Source organism: Phyllopteryx taeniolatus, chromosome 6, assembly GCF_024500385.1.
Source record: "Phyllopteryx taeniolatus isolate TA_2022b chromosome 6, UOR_Ptae_1.2, whole genome shotgun sequence".
Classification (NCBI taxonomy): domain Eukaryota; kingdom Metazoa; phylum Chordata; class Actinopteri; order Syngnathiformes; family Syngnathidae; genus Phyllopteryx; species Phyllopteryx taeniolatus.
The window spans coordinates 20,636,503-20,651,209 of record NC_084507.1 but is presented as its reverse complement, the minus strand read 5'-3'; the positions used below and the strand labels follow the sequence as shown (position 1 = coordinate 20,651,209).

At 39.4% G+C, this 14,707-nt stretch overlaps 1 protein-coding gene across 5 annotated transcripts; it reads left to right on the top strand.

Moving 5' to 3' along the window:
- Positions 1-5,732: 5,732 nt before the first annotated feature.
- On the top strand, positions 5,733-14,478 carry etsrp (ETS1-related protein). 5 transcript variants are annotated; one of them, XM_061777195.1, is made up of 8 exons: positions 5,733-5,939; positions 6,027-6,108; positions 7,794-7,895; positions 7,985-8,059; positions 9,967-10,380; positions 10,472-10,590; positions 11,320-11,619; positions 14,338-14,478. In XM_061777195.1, exons 1-7 carry the CDS (start codon positions 5,898-5,900, stop codon positions 11,575-11,577), a joined length of 1,092 nt encoding a protein of 363 aa, XP_061633179.1. In that variant the 5' UTR covers positions 5,733-5,897; the 3' UTR covers positions 11,578-11,619; positions 14,338-14,478. The 5 variants fall into 5 exon arrangements, with proteins under 5 accessions (XP_061633179.1, XP_061633180.1, XP_061633178.1 ...); XM_061777196.1 differs by lacking the exon at positions 14,338-14,478 and having other exon boundaries at positions 7,827-7,895; positions 11,320-13,196; XM_061777194.1 differs by lacking the exon at positions 14,338-14,478 and having other exon boundaries at positions 5,734-5,939; positions 11,320-13,196.
- Positions 14,479-14,707: the final 229 nt, after the last annotated feature.

Genomic DNA, 14,707 nt, shown 5'->3' with positions numbered 1-14,707 from the left:
GATCTGTCGTAATTCGCCCTTCAAGTTCTTCCAAAGTTGTTGGTTTGGTAGAATAGACTTGCTCCTTTAACCAACCCCACAGAAAAAAAAGTCGCAGGGTCTTCAGTCAGGCTGGCCACTCATGCACCAAAAAAAATTGAGAAAAATATTACAACATATGAATAAATTATAAGTCTTTTAAAATAGGGAGTTACTTTTCAATCACCCTGTAGATATTTGAGCACAAGCAAATTTGCAACAGTCAAATTGTGTTCTTATTTGTGGATGGGAGGGGACTGGGGGGGGCGAGACCCGGTGAGGACATGCAATAACTAACCAAGAGAACAAAATGAGACAGGACAGAATCGTACAGGACAGGGTGTGGGAAATGAGCAAGGCAGTGTTACTGATGAGTGGTGTGATGGGATTCTTTTTCGTGTCTAAACACCTGTAAGAACCTGTGAGTTGATATGTTACTATAACCTGTGTTGTTGCTAGTGGTCCCAGCACAAGCAATTAAAGCCTATAGCATGTCTATCAAACTTATTAGTGAATGAACACCATATCACATGCATGTTAGTCAACTGGTGTACGGAGTTGCTGAGCCGGGGCGGGGTTGGAAGCCATCCCCATCCCTCCGCGGCCCAACAATCGAAGGGGGCAGGCCCCAGGAGTCAAGCCAAGAGAAATGTGAAGACGCACTACACACCCGATTACTATGGTTACCAGGCCCCCGACTGGCAACCATTATCCCTGTAGTGTGATCGTGTGTGGTGGGGTGTTGTGCATTAAAATTGGGGAGACTGGTGGAGGTGAGGTGAGACGGTCACAGGGCAATGATGACACGTAAACGTCACCCGCACCCAGGCCAACCAGCTCCCCAAAGGATGTGCAAATTACAAATGATTGTTTTTCCAAATAATATTTGTGACTCTAAACTTTGATAGGTAAGTAACCAAAATTTCTGGCCGTGTATCAAAGCACACAACTGACTGGTCATGATAAAATATATCTTGAGTGTTCCCAGAATAGCTCGTTGGATGTTTATGTGCGTCGTCTTTTTCCAGGTGATCGCTTTTGTTGCCTTGTGTTGATCCCAGCTTTCCTGTCAGACACAATGAAGGAACATTCCCGAGCAACTTCTTTTGCTTTGTGATCCTCTTGACTCCACTGACTCATGCCCTCTGTCCATCTGTCTGTCTACAGGCTTTTTCACATGGAAGTCCTTCAAAAATGGACGGCTGTAACAGGAGATACGGCTTTTAGCCGCCTTTTACACATAATCAGGAGAATGATCTATCTACAGTATCAATAGTATCTTTGACGCAGAGAGGCTGTAAAATTAGCCGCTGTTACTGAACATCTGGCATTCACGCTTTGCCTTTTACATATAACACAGTGAAGGCCGGATAGTGCATCGACCTATGACCTTTTTCACATAAAGATGCTGAAAAATTGCAGAATTGCAGACACAGCTCATTTTCACATAATCCAGTGAAGGCAGCATTTTGTAGCAAGATAGGTATCAATAGCCTTTTTCACATAGAGACCCTGCAGAATTTCCAAATCAGAGCGATAACTCATTTACATTTAATGCAGTGAAGGAGGCATTTTGCCACTAGCTTGCTAGCGATAGCCACTTTCACACAAGCAAGCAAGTGTTCCAAATCACAGCTGTGACAGACGATCCGACATTCTACATATATTACAGTGAAGGTGACATATTGATGCTAGCTGGCTATCTAGCTATCAAAATCCTCATTCACACGGAGATTGTGCCAAATTGGTAGCTGTAACAGAAGATTCTGCACTTAGCCACCTTAGCCGTTCACACATAACACAGCGAAGACGGGATGTTGCATCTATTGACCTATACCCTCTTTCACACACTTTTCTCCACCATTAATGTACCTTTAAACTCTACAACTTAAATGAAAAAAAAATTTGTGAGAGGGAAAAAAAAATAAACTGAGATGTGGTTGCACAAGTGTGCACACCCTTTTAACTGGGGATGTGGCTGTGTTCAGAATTAACCACTCACATTGAAAGTCATGTTAAATGGGAGTCAGCACACACCCGCCACCTTGTAAAGTGCCTCTGGTTGACCCCAAATAAAGCTCAGATGTTCTCGTAGGCTTTTCCTGACAATTTTGTTGTTGCATGTTGCATGTTACTTCCACAGCATCAGAGGGTACAAAAGTATTTCCAAGGCATTAAATAAACCATGGAACTCACTGAAGACAGTCATGATCAAGTGGAGAAAATATGGCACAACAGTGACATTACCCAGAACTGGACGGCCTTCCAAAATTGCTTTTATGCACTGGTGCACAGACATGTTGGAACAGGAAGGGGTCATTCCCAAACGGTTTGACTGTCCAAAATCCCTTGGTATGCTGAAGCATTCTGAGTTCCTTTCACTGGAGCTCAGGGGCTAATATTTTGGACATTTCCAACAATGTGGGAAGTTTGGAGATGGCCCCTCCTTTGTGTGTCAGTGCATAAATCAAGGTTTATAAAGACACGGATGAGAGAGTTTGATATGGATGAACTTGACTGGCCTGCACAATCCTGACCTCAAGCCTGTAGAACACTTTTGGATCAATTAGAGCAGAGACTAAAAGCCAGGCCTTCTCGTCCAACATCAGTGTGTAACCTCTGGAACCGCTGGAAACTAATGCTTCACCTGTCAGTCAAATACGTCTGTTGGTATGGGCTCAGTGTCTGTAGTCTGCGATACCGCCATGGTCGAGCCAGCTCGTTATCTCGAGGGCTAGCACATTAGCTTGCCAAGCTCAGGCTATTGTCGTCACAAGGCTAGCTTTAGCCGCACCCAAAACAATATGTCCAAAAGAGATGCAAAAGAGTTTTAAGGTACAGTATATCTCAATAATTCAGGCCTAAATTCGTCTCAGTCTTTGCACGTTTTCAGTTCTTACCTTCAAACGTATATATGTATTGAGAAACAAAACGTGAATGAACATTTCAACTGGGCGTGTTACATTTTTCTTAATCCTGTTGATTTGTTAAGTACAGTTCAATTATCTCTGAGCCGTGTATCATCACAAGGGTCGCGGGAGTGCTGGAGCCTATCCCAGCTATCATCGGGCAGGAGGCGGGGTACACCCTGAACTGGTTGCAGTTCAATTATACTTAACTTTAAAGTAGAAGACAGTTGCATTCAACCTTTTTAAACTGTTTGTTTTCAAACAGGAAAAAGTTTGACTTTTGTGGATTCCATTTTATTTTAATCATTTCAATATTTTTTATTTTTATTTTTCCTTAATTAAGTACAGTGTTCATGTTCAAATTGTGCATAACTCCCTCCACAGAGGCTTAAACTTTTTTTTTTTTTTTTTTTTTTTTATAAATCCAGTACTGTATATTTGTTCAGTACCATTCGGTTGTATTTAACTTTTTAGTTTAATACATTTATATGTAATGTTTTAGATTGTTTTTATTTTATTTTCAAACAGTTAAACATTTACTTGTGGGCAATATCTTTAAATTGAATTATTTGTAACTATAATTTTAAATGTTTCTTTAATTTAGTGCAGCATTATTGTTCAAACTGGGTTTAATGTTACAGTGGCTTACAATAATATTAAATATGGTCGCTGTCGGGCGGAATCCTCTCATCTCCAAAACTATTTTTCAGGAAATTTTTGAAAAAGAACATCTTACGAGTTATTGAACATTGTATTGTTAAAGTTGTCAAGCTAGCTCCAGTTTTTGAATAACAGACCCGCAAAATATGGAACTGAACAAATTGGGACAGGAGCTTTCCACCCTACAGGGACATATACGAAAACCTTCCTTTTTTTATTTTATTTTATAAACACTTAGGCCTACTACACTATATGTTGGTAATGAGGTACTTGGAGAGCTCAGTTTCTTTACTTATTTATTTTTAAGGTGGCACTTGGTGTGAAAGGTTTTAGATGATATTCGTTATCCTGTGTATCTCTTGTTACGCTGCATGTACTGTAAACCAACGCCAGTCCACACTTGTAGCGTCATTATTATTATTATTATTTTTTTTTTTAATTCTTATTGTTTAATTTATACTCATTATAGTTTCCCAAAGGGAAATTCAAATAATAATATTCAATAATGAATAGTATTGGGAGAAACGGAGGGGCCCCAAAGTCCAATTTTGCTTGGTCCGTCCGTGTCGGTACTCTGCTCGGATTCCTGAGCTGATAGTCGCCGGCAGACGGCAGTTAATCAGCGGCCGCCTCTTGTGTAACCTTAGCCGGCAGGTTGCCCCCGCCGGCAGGCAGGCCGAGGTGGGGCTCCCCAATCACGACTCAGCGACGCGCACGATTTCACCCGAGAGTCCACTTTTCCAGATGGAGTGTGTGTGTGTGTGCGTGCGTGCGTGCGTGCGCGAGAGAATAGCAGAGTGCTGTTTGTTTACACAAGACCCTGGAGCAGGCCTTATCTGCAGCGTCCACTCACGCTGTGATTTCAAGACTTTCTTCATCAACCAGTCGCTGTGTGTGCGTGTGTGTTATACGGGCCATTGTTTCAGCCCAATGACTCCTAAAGATACACCCTGATTTTTTTTCTCTTTCTCTCTCTCTCTCTCTCTCTCTCTCTCTTTGTTTTCCACCTCATTAGAAAAAAACGATCTCTGATTTGAAAAGGCCGCACTTCATATCCGCACACACTCTTATTATGGCGCAGTCGTTGGGCTTGTCATTTAAAAAAATACAAAATAAATAAATAAACTTTTTCAACTGGTTAGGATTTGAATTGACTACACGGCGTTTATTACTACTGACTATCTGGGTTTATTGTGGGATATTGTGGTCAACTTGAATTTTTCTAGCGCAATTGAGAGACATTCGTAGCAAGTCGAGAAAGAAAATGTGACAAAATAAAGTTTTCCAAACTGAATCAAAATAATTTCTCACCATAATTCTGGAACTAAGTTCTTACCCAACTCTTTCCCCCCAAAATTTCGTTTGTCCAATACATTAAAGGCAACAACGAACAAGTGATTTGTTTTTTTAATTTATATATAGGTTTTCACCAAGCATATAAAACGAAAAAAAAAAGTATTCTCAGTTAAAGCTATCCTAAATAGGTGTGAGCTTGGTGTTTTATTTATTCATATTCAGTGTTTTATTAGTTTTAATTGGAACTTTATAGCCCATGTGTGTTTTAAAAAACCCTCGTGTTTTAAATGTGCTCTATAAACACATTTAGATTAGATTACAGTGAAAATCTATGTAATGTGATAAACGGATTGTATATTATTACAAAATATATAAATAATTATCTAGTTTTAACCACAATTTAATATAAATATTATATATTGTTTTGATTGAATTCAAACATATTTGTCCAAACGATATGAAATTACCACACGTTTGAATTAAAAAAAACAAAAAACGTCCCAACAATTGAAAACATATATAATAATAAATAAATATTACCCAGTATTTAGAAGAAAAAATATCGTGGCTTTTCCACCAATAAAATAACTTCAGATATAGATAAGTACATATATCTAAGCCCAAAATATATATCTAGTTTTGTCCTGAGAAACTATTCTTAATCATCTCAAAGTAATTGTAAAAGAGTCACATACATTCTATTTAAAAAAAAAAAAATTCTCTTTCAAACTTTTAATAGTTGTCTCCTACAAATGTATACCATCTTTGTTTTGAAAATGATTTTTTTTAAAAATGACAGACAGCAATGTTTACTCTCGTCATCTCTACAATGTTTATGAATGAAAGTTTTTTGGGGGCTGTGGAGCGGGGGTGGGGTTGGTTGGCTGTCTGTGACGTCACGGCTGCGGTGGTCACGACTCTGGCTGCCCCTCCCCTCGCACCCCTGCTCTTATAACGGACCCGTCCCACCACGGAGGAGCCTTCACTTCACTTCACGCCGGGACACGGACAAACATGTACTGGGACTCCGCCATCAAGCCTGAAGCAAAAATAAAGGCATGATGTCTTTAATACCCGCAAATGATCCTTTAAAAGGTAAGAAATGTGGACTTGTATTTTATTTAATTTTCGCTTTACCGCCAGATGGAGGTGTGCCAGAGTGGCTTTTACTCGGAGGACTTTAGGACCCAGGAGGTGCCGGCAGGCTTTGACTTTGCATCTTTTGGTGAGTTTATTTGGGTTGATTTGGATGACGATGATGATGATGCTTTTAATGAGGATGATGAAGGTCCAATTGTTTATGCAGCCGGCTTCCTGTGAGCCTTGAAGGACACAGGAAATCGTTTCCCAGTCAGCATCAGCATCGTCATCACATCTGTCAGTTTTTCTGGCGACGAGGCCTTGACACACGTAGTTGTGTGTGTGTGTGTGTGAGTGAATCAGGGTGGTCAGGTTAAAGATACCCTCCCCTCGCTAATCCTTTCCTCCAGACTTCCTCCTCCAACAGATTTAGAGTGCATGCCCCCCCCCCCCCCACGTCCCTCCATCACTACGCTGTCACACTCCCTCCGCTGGCGTTTCCTCCACGCTTTTCCTCACCAGTTTCCTCCATCCATTGAGCTGTAAAAAGAAGAAAAAAAGCACACAGACACAAAAAAAAAGTGGCTGATTGGATGGTAAACAAATTCCTCTTCCGCCCAACCTCACTAATAAGTGTTTAGTCTAATTGCTCTAACAGCAGGTTCGCCCCCTACTCATCACGCGTGGATTGTTGTTTGAGTGCAAGGTCACCGGACACTTCATTAGGTACAGTTTCACTTTGCAGCGGAACCTCCAAAGTGGAGCGCGACGACTTCAGTGACATCGATTTTGAAGTTCTTCCCTTTTTTACCCCAACTAAGAAATAACGTACAGTGAATTCATTTGATCATTCAACACTTTATTGACAGTACAGGCTATATGTTTCAAAGTCACATTTGTCTACTCCTAATGGTCATTAAAGTGTCAAGAGAAGTTAAATGGTGTGAAAACCCAACTAAATAAAAGCAAAATAGAGTAAAAATCACTCGCTGGTTGACTTTGTTTTTTTATGTGGCCATCGTAGAAGCTTTATTAACTTTACAGGCCATGTTTTAGGTCACATTTTACCATTCCTTAGGGTCATACAAGTTAAAAAAAAATTACAAAAAATTCGGTAAAAAATAAATAAAGAAAGAAAATACTTGCAGTAACACTGGTTGCATTAATACAAGCTTTCTAAACTGTACAGGCCATGTTTTAAGTCACACTTCAACATCCCCGATGGCTTTAGCAGTGTAAAAGTAAGCTAAACACTGTCAAAATGTAATGAAGTACAGGTCAAATACTTGGTTACGCCGGTTGGATTCGTTTATTAACTGTACTGGCCATGTTTGATGTCAAAAGAAAATGACATTAATAAAAAATTAATAAAATGACTAAATAAAAGTCAAATAAAGTAAAAAATACTCACAGTTAAGCCATTCCAATCGATCAAAGCTTTATTAACTGTACAGGCCATGTTTTATATTACATTTGAACATCCCTTACGGTCATGCAACACTCAAAATTGAACTAAATAAATGTCAAATGAAGTAAAAACTGTTCAGCCTCTGACGCTGTCACAGAATGTGTTTGCAGAGTGGTATTGTCACCTAGTGGTGTTTTATAGCTAGTGTGTAATAAGTGTCTTTACATTAGCATGTACTTGTTAGCATATCTTGTTCTATGGTTATCATCACACCCATTAACCCTCCATTTCTGTGCACTTCAAATATTTGTATTTTTTGTTACATTTATGAATTTTTCCCTAATTTTTAAATTGTTTTTATTGTCAAATATATATATATATATTTTTTTTACAATACTTTTGTGTGTGTGTGTAACCTCTAGACTACCCTGGTGAAGATGTGTCTTTTCTGTTAGACAGCAGCAAGGCGTCCACGCAGCCGCAGCAGTATCCGCTCGACAGCTGCTATGCGGAGCCGCAAAAAGGTCAATACGAAATATATATGTAAAAATATAATTTGTAATATATGATGCATTCAAATTCATATTAGCTGTTTTTGTTTTTATCCCCACAGTTAACTCAAGTGACATGGGCCTCTTCAACCTGGACTCATTCCAGGAGTTCAGCTGGTGGACGTCTTATCCACCAGGTGAGTTTTTGCTTCTATATAAATATATAAATAAATCAAATTGGATTTTGACTTGCACCACACCTCAAAAACAGAACTACTATAAAAAATATTGTTGTTTCCTACAACCCCAATTCCAATGAAGTTGGAACGTTGCGTTAAACATAAATAAAAACAGAATACAATGAATGTTTACCACTGTGTTACATCACCTTTTCTTTTCACAACATTCAATAAATGTTTGGGAACTGAGGACACTAATTGTTGGAGCTTTGTAGGTGGAATTCTTTCCCATTCTTGCTTGATGTACAGCTTTAGAATACGTTGTCGTATTTTACGCTTCATAATGCGCCACACATTTTCAATGGGAGAGAGATCTGGAGTGCAGGCAGGCCAGTCTAGTACCCGCACTCTTTTACTACAAAGCCACATGCAGAATGTGGTTTGGCATTGTCTTGGTGAAATAAGCAGGGGCGTTCGTGAAAAAGACGTTGCTTGGATGGCAGCATATGTTTCTCTAAAACCTGTATGTGCATTTCAGCATTAATGGTGCCTTCACAGATGTGTAAGTTACCCATGCCATTGGCACTAACACAGACCCATACCATCACAGATGCTGGCTTTTGAACTTTGCTTCCATAGCAGTCCGGATGGTTCTTTTCCTCTTTGGCCCGGAGGACACAACGTCCACAATTTCCAAAAACAATTTGAAATGTGGACTCGTCGGACCACAGAACACTTTTCCACTTTGTATCAGTCCATCTTAGATGAGCTTGGGCCCAGAGAAGCCGGCAGCATTTCTGGGTGTTGTTGATAAATGGCTTTTGCTTTGCATAGTAGAGTTTCAAGTTGCACTTACGGATGTAGCGCCGAACTGTATTTACTGACATTTTTTTTCTGAAGTGTTCCTGAGCCCATGTGGTGATATCCTTTACACATTGATGTCGGTTTTTGATGCAGTGCCACCTGAGGGATCGAAGGTCACGGGCATTCAATGTTGGTTTTCGGCCTTGCCGCTTACATGCAGGGATTTCTCCAGATTCGCTGAACCTTTTGATGATATTATGGACCGTAGATGATGAAATCCAGAAATTCCTTGCATTTGTACGTTGAGGAACATTGTCCTTAAACTGTGCGACTACTTTCTCACGCACTTGTTCACAAAGAGGTGAACCTCGCCCCATCTTTGTTTGTGAATGACTGAGCAATTCAGGGAAGCTCCTTTTACACCCAATCATGGCACCCACCTGTTCCCAATTAGCCTGTTCACCTGTGGGATGTTCCAAACAGGTGTTTGATGAGCATTCCTCAACTTTCTCAGTCTATTTTGGAAGGTGTTGCAGCCATAAAATTCTAAGTTAATGATTATTTGCTAAAAACAATCAAGTTTATCAGTTTGAACATTAAATATCTTGTCTTTGTAGTGTATTCAATTAAACATAGGTCGGACATGATTTGCAACTCATTGTATTCTGTAACACAACATCCCAACTTCATTGGAATTGGGGTTGTACATTTTTCTTTAGATTGATTTGTCCTAACAATATCTAAAAAAATATATGGATGTTCCCCCCAATAATAATAATAATAAAATAATAATAATATATATATATTTTTTGGGGGGGGGTGCCCATTAATTTTTTTATTGATTTAAAAAAATACACGTATGCTAAAAACAATCTGATTTTATAGAGTGCTATTTTCTTGATTAAAACATATTTAAAACATTTATGGGATTATTGAGGAGGCTAAAACACATTAATGGCATTCCCATTCATTTTGTTGCGGAAAGCTGATTTGAAATATGGGTGTTTTGAGTTACAAGCCTGGTCATGGAATGAATTCAACTCTTAAGTCAAGGCACTACCGTGTAAAGATGTTTATGTCAAGTTTTCAAAGGTACTAACCTATGGTTTTGTCTCTGGTAGATGGGCTGTTGGTGGAGCAGCCCCAAGCGGGCGGCTACCAGGAGCCAGGAGCCCCCCAGAGCTACCAGAGCCTGGTGCCCCAGAGCGGGCAGTTCAGCCCGGCCGTGGAGGGCAGCCACAGTCCCTTCCTGAGCGGGAAAAGCGAGGCAGAGTCCGGCTACTCTCGCCACTCGGCCGACCTCTACCCGGACTCGGACGGCCAAAGGAGAGCCTTCTGGTCCGAATACTCCCCGGGCGGCTTCGGCGGCCCACTGCCGCACCCGCCCACCACTGCCATCTGCCCCGCCCCCACCAACGCTGCCGCCACCGCCAACCCTCAGCCGTCAGACCACTACTACCCCCGTGTGGCCAAGCGCAAAAACATGCAGCGGCCTGAGAGGGACAGTCACATGGCCGCGATGGCCGCTTACCCAGGTTTCTACTGCTTTGGTTTTTGAGGTTAATGCAAAGCTTGTAGTTGCCATGGTAACAGTAATAGAAGTATTTTGACATCCATTTTCGAAAGGTTCTGGCCCTATTCAGCTGTGGCAGTTTCTACTGGAGCTTCTTCTGGACTCCTCCTGTCGCACCTTCATCTCCTGGACCGGGGACGGCTGGGAGTTTAAGATGTCCGACCCCACTGAGGTAAGACTTGTCACTCATATATAACCTCATAAAGGGACACATCAATTCCAGGGGAGGCCTTTATTATTATTATTTTTTTTTTTACAAAATGCTTTTTGGAATATCAATAAACAAGGTTATCGAGCATTTTGTTTGTCATAACGACAGAGTTTACTTACTTTCACTGTTTCCTCATATAATGGGTGTTTATTTACTCAAATGTGGATGGAGGGCGGCGTCAACTATAGGAGAGGTCATTATTTTTACAAACAATGTTTTTGAAATCATATAAACCATATTAAGACTGTAAATTGCCCGTAGGCATGACTGTGAGTGCGAATGGTTGTTTGTTTGTATGTGCCCTGCGATGGGCTGGCAACCAGTTCAGGGTGTACCCCGCCTCCTGCCCGATGACAGCTGGGATAGGCTCCAGCACGCCCGCGAACCTGGTGAGGAGAAGCGGCTCAGAAAATGGATGGATGGATGGATAAACCATATTATTTACTGTATTTCCTCATATATCTACTCAAATGTAGGCATCCATTCGGAGGAGGCCTTTATTTTTACAAAAGCATTTTTGAAATAATATGAAGCAATATTCATTACTCAACTCCGTCGTGGTGTCCAGGGGTGTTTAGTTACTCAAATCCAGATGGAGCGAGGCGTCCATTTTGAGGGGAGGTGTTTTTGTTTTTGTTTTGTTTTTTTTGTTTTTTGTTTTTTGACTCAACCTTGTCTTTCCCTCCACAGGTGGCCAAGCGCTGGGGCCAGTGTAAGAACAAGCCCAAGATGAACTACGAGAAGCTGAGCCGGGGCCTTCGCTACTACTACCACAAGAACATCATCCACAAGACAGCGGGCAAGCGCTACGTCTACCGCTTCGTCTGCGACATGCAGGGCATGCTGGGAAAGACGGCGCAGGAGGTGCTGAGCAGCCTGAACATTCTGCCCACCGCCGGCAGCACGGAGTCGACGGCGTCGGAGTTCAGCAGCGAGCGATGGGAGTGAAAAAAAACAAATCAAAATGGAGTACTATGGACCGCTTAGCGTGTGAGTAATGTCATGTACACAATAAGTGACATTTGTGTATAAATTCACCACGAGGCGAGGAGAATTTGTGGTGGGAAAGTTCAGCATGTCCAGCTCAGGGCCAAGGAGGCATTTGAAGCACTACAAAGAGGAACGTGAAGCCACATCTCGAACAACGGTAAATAACCAATGAGTATTAGGGCCACACCGAAAAGACCAAGATAAAAAAATGCTTCGACCATGGGGTTGAAGTCATACAGTAGAATTATGTGGATGGATATTGCAAGGAAAATTCAGAATTTTATGAGAAAAAGGGTTAAAAAAACACATACACACACAAAATTGCAATTTCATGAGAAAAAAAATGCAACAAAAGTCACAATTTCCCACAATTTTAATTTCCCAGGGAAAAAAAACAACTTTATATTTTTAATGAACTACAACCAAAATTTAAATTTCCACAAAAAAAACATGTCATTTCACATGGGTAAATTTGAAATTTTCAGAGAATAGTGTCAATTTTACAGGAGAATGTCATTTTCCAAAACTAATACGATTGTTTTTTCATGAATACATTCACAATAACAAAAAGTTGCAATTCTATGCAAAATAAATTCCAACAAGTCACAAGAATATTATTTTAGAATAACATCGCAATAATATGAAAAAAAATGCAGTTTTACAAAAAACATTTGCAACGTTACAATTTTCCACTATTTCTTTTACGTTTGTAAATTGCCCTTTTCCAAGAATTGTCTAATTTTTATGAAAAAAGTGTCATTTTCTGAAACTAAAAAAAAGTGTAATATTACGTGAGTGGATTGTCATCAAATTCTGAGAATGCTTTTTTTTTTTTTTTTTTTTACTGTTAAGAGACAAAAATGGGGTATTTTGTGAATAAAGTTGCAATAAGATGACAAGTCATAAAAAATGTTGCTGTTTGCCAAAAATAAAGGTGTAATTTCACTAGAAAAGGGATAATTTTAAAAAGTGAACACATTTAGAAATAATGAGACAAAAACTAAACATTTTATGAGAAAAACTTAATTTTGTGAATACATTCACAGTAACATGACAAAAATTGGCACTCTTACGAAAAAAAAAGAGAATTCTGAGAATATACTGTCAATTTTTATAAGGAAGAAAATATGTTATTTTATTACGACAAGAATTAGAAATTTGGCAAAAATATAAACAAACATGACAAAACATGACAATTTTTTTTTTACAATTTTACATTTTTCTATTTTCCGAGAATAGTTGCAAATTTACGAAATTTTCAAGATTGTATTCGTGCAAAATTGAGATTTATTTAAAAAAAATTTTTTTTTATAAATGTCTGACTTAGTCTTATTAATGTAAGACCCTAATACTCCGTAGAATTTACTGGTATTTCTCTAAACAAAAGTCTTTGTAAATAGTGTTGATACGGTGGAGTTTTGTGCATTTATTATATTTTTTTATATATATACAGAACTCAGGTCTACCTCTGTTTTCTAATTACAGTAAATAAATTGAACCGTTTCCCACATTTGCTGTGTGAGTTTCCAGCCTGTGTGATGACTGTTCCATGCCAATAAAATGTCTATAAACAAACACTTATGTGAGTTTACAATATGTGTTAACAAATAACACCAGTTATGATTGCCATTGGTTAGAAATGTTATTTTTGTAAACTTGGTGAAATGTGAATAGATGTACTGTTTTGGAAGGGGACAAACTGTTGTATGTAAAAGTAACTTTATATTGTGTGCATACAAATGGTTGGGGTTGTGTAACAACACACAACCGAGTACATTTTTTGCCATCGGCCTATTTGTGAAAGTCTGTCTGAGCGAGCCTTTCTGCATTTTAGCTAATTTGCATAATAGCCACCCCACACCGAGTTTCTCCACCAATAACGTAATTCTACGTGAGTAAAATCACCATATTCCGAGAATAAAGCCTTAATTCTTCCGAGAAAAAAAAACTCATTTTGTAAATGAAGTCTGAATAAAACACAAAAAGTTTGTTAATTCGCATTATAACAACAAAACAACACAAATTTAAAAAAATATATATTTTACGAGTAGCGTTGCTATTTTCTGAGATGAGTCGCAATTTTATGTGACCATTTTTTTAAAAAGTGGGAATACATTAAAAATCACAAATCCAATTTCACGTGAACGAATTCGATTTTACGAGGTTAAAGTCGCTGCAGTGTTTGGGAACAGTGTTACCAGCATTAGCCTCTGATGATAACGTTATAATAATGATCAGCTGAGTTGTCGACATAGGATCTTTGGGGTACTTTGGCAAAAGCATACCGCAGGTATGTTATTAAGACACCTGGGGATTGTTTTGAACTGAAAAAAAAAAATTACAATATTTCTTCTTTAATGTGTATGTCACGTGATTATACAACCCGGAAATAATTAAAGACATGGGGAAACGTGATAAAGTGATGTAAAATGTCAATTTTGAGATCCTCCAGTTACTAGTTTACGAAGCTAACATGGTAAATATTTATTTGTTGCTTTAGTAGAAATGATCATGCTTGGTTTTATATTTTCATTTTACCGTGTTTGTTGCGAAAGTGACATCTTCTTTTCTCATTTACGTAACCAGGAAGTGCTTTCTTTTTTCCAACAGTATTACCAAATCTATTGATCTAAGTATGTATTCTGACTGATAAAAAAATGTGGAAATACATTTTTTTAGTTATGGCTTTAAATCCATAATATTTCATGCTTATTGCAGTCTGCTTGACTGACTGGGAGCATTTCCTGCCGACACACTGCTTATATAGAGGAAAGGCGGACGTGACTGAGGACAGCATGTGGACGTTAAAGGGGGAAGGGTGCGCGTGAAAGGCACGCGCCCAGTAGGTATATAGCGCCGGTATGTGCATGGTGCAAAACAACATCGGTTTGGCTAAGGACCCCCCCCCCCCCCGAAAACGGCACCTACGAAGAGACATGCTTACGAAGCACAGTTTAAACTGCAGGCTATCAGTTACGCGGAGGAACATGGGAATCGAGCAGCCGCGAGAGAATTCAAGATCAACGAATCCATGGTTAGCAAGTGGAGGAAGCAGGAAAACGAGCTTCGCCAAGTCAAGAAGACGAAG

Bases quoted from the DNA above. Each gene is read 5' to 3' on its own strand.
- etsrp (XM_061777195.1), top strand. From the start codon at position 5,898: ATGTACTGGGACTCCGCCATCAAGCCTGAAGCAAAAATAAAG. The intron at 6,109-7,793 runs GTGAGTTTATTT...TGTAACCTCTAG, and splicing joins CTTTGACTTTGCATCTTTTG to ACTACCCTGGTGAAGATGTG. The intron at 8,060-9,966 runs GTGAGTTTTTGC...TGTCTCTGGTAG, and splicing joins GTGGACGTCTTATCCACCAG to ATGGGCTGTTGGTGGAGCAG.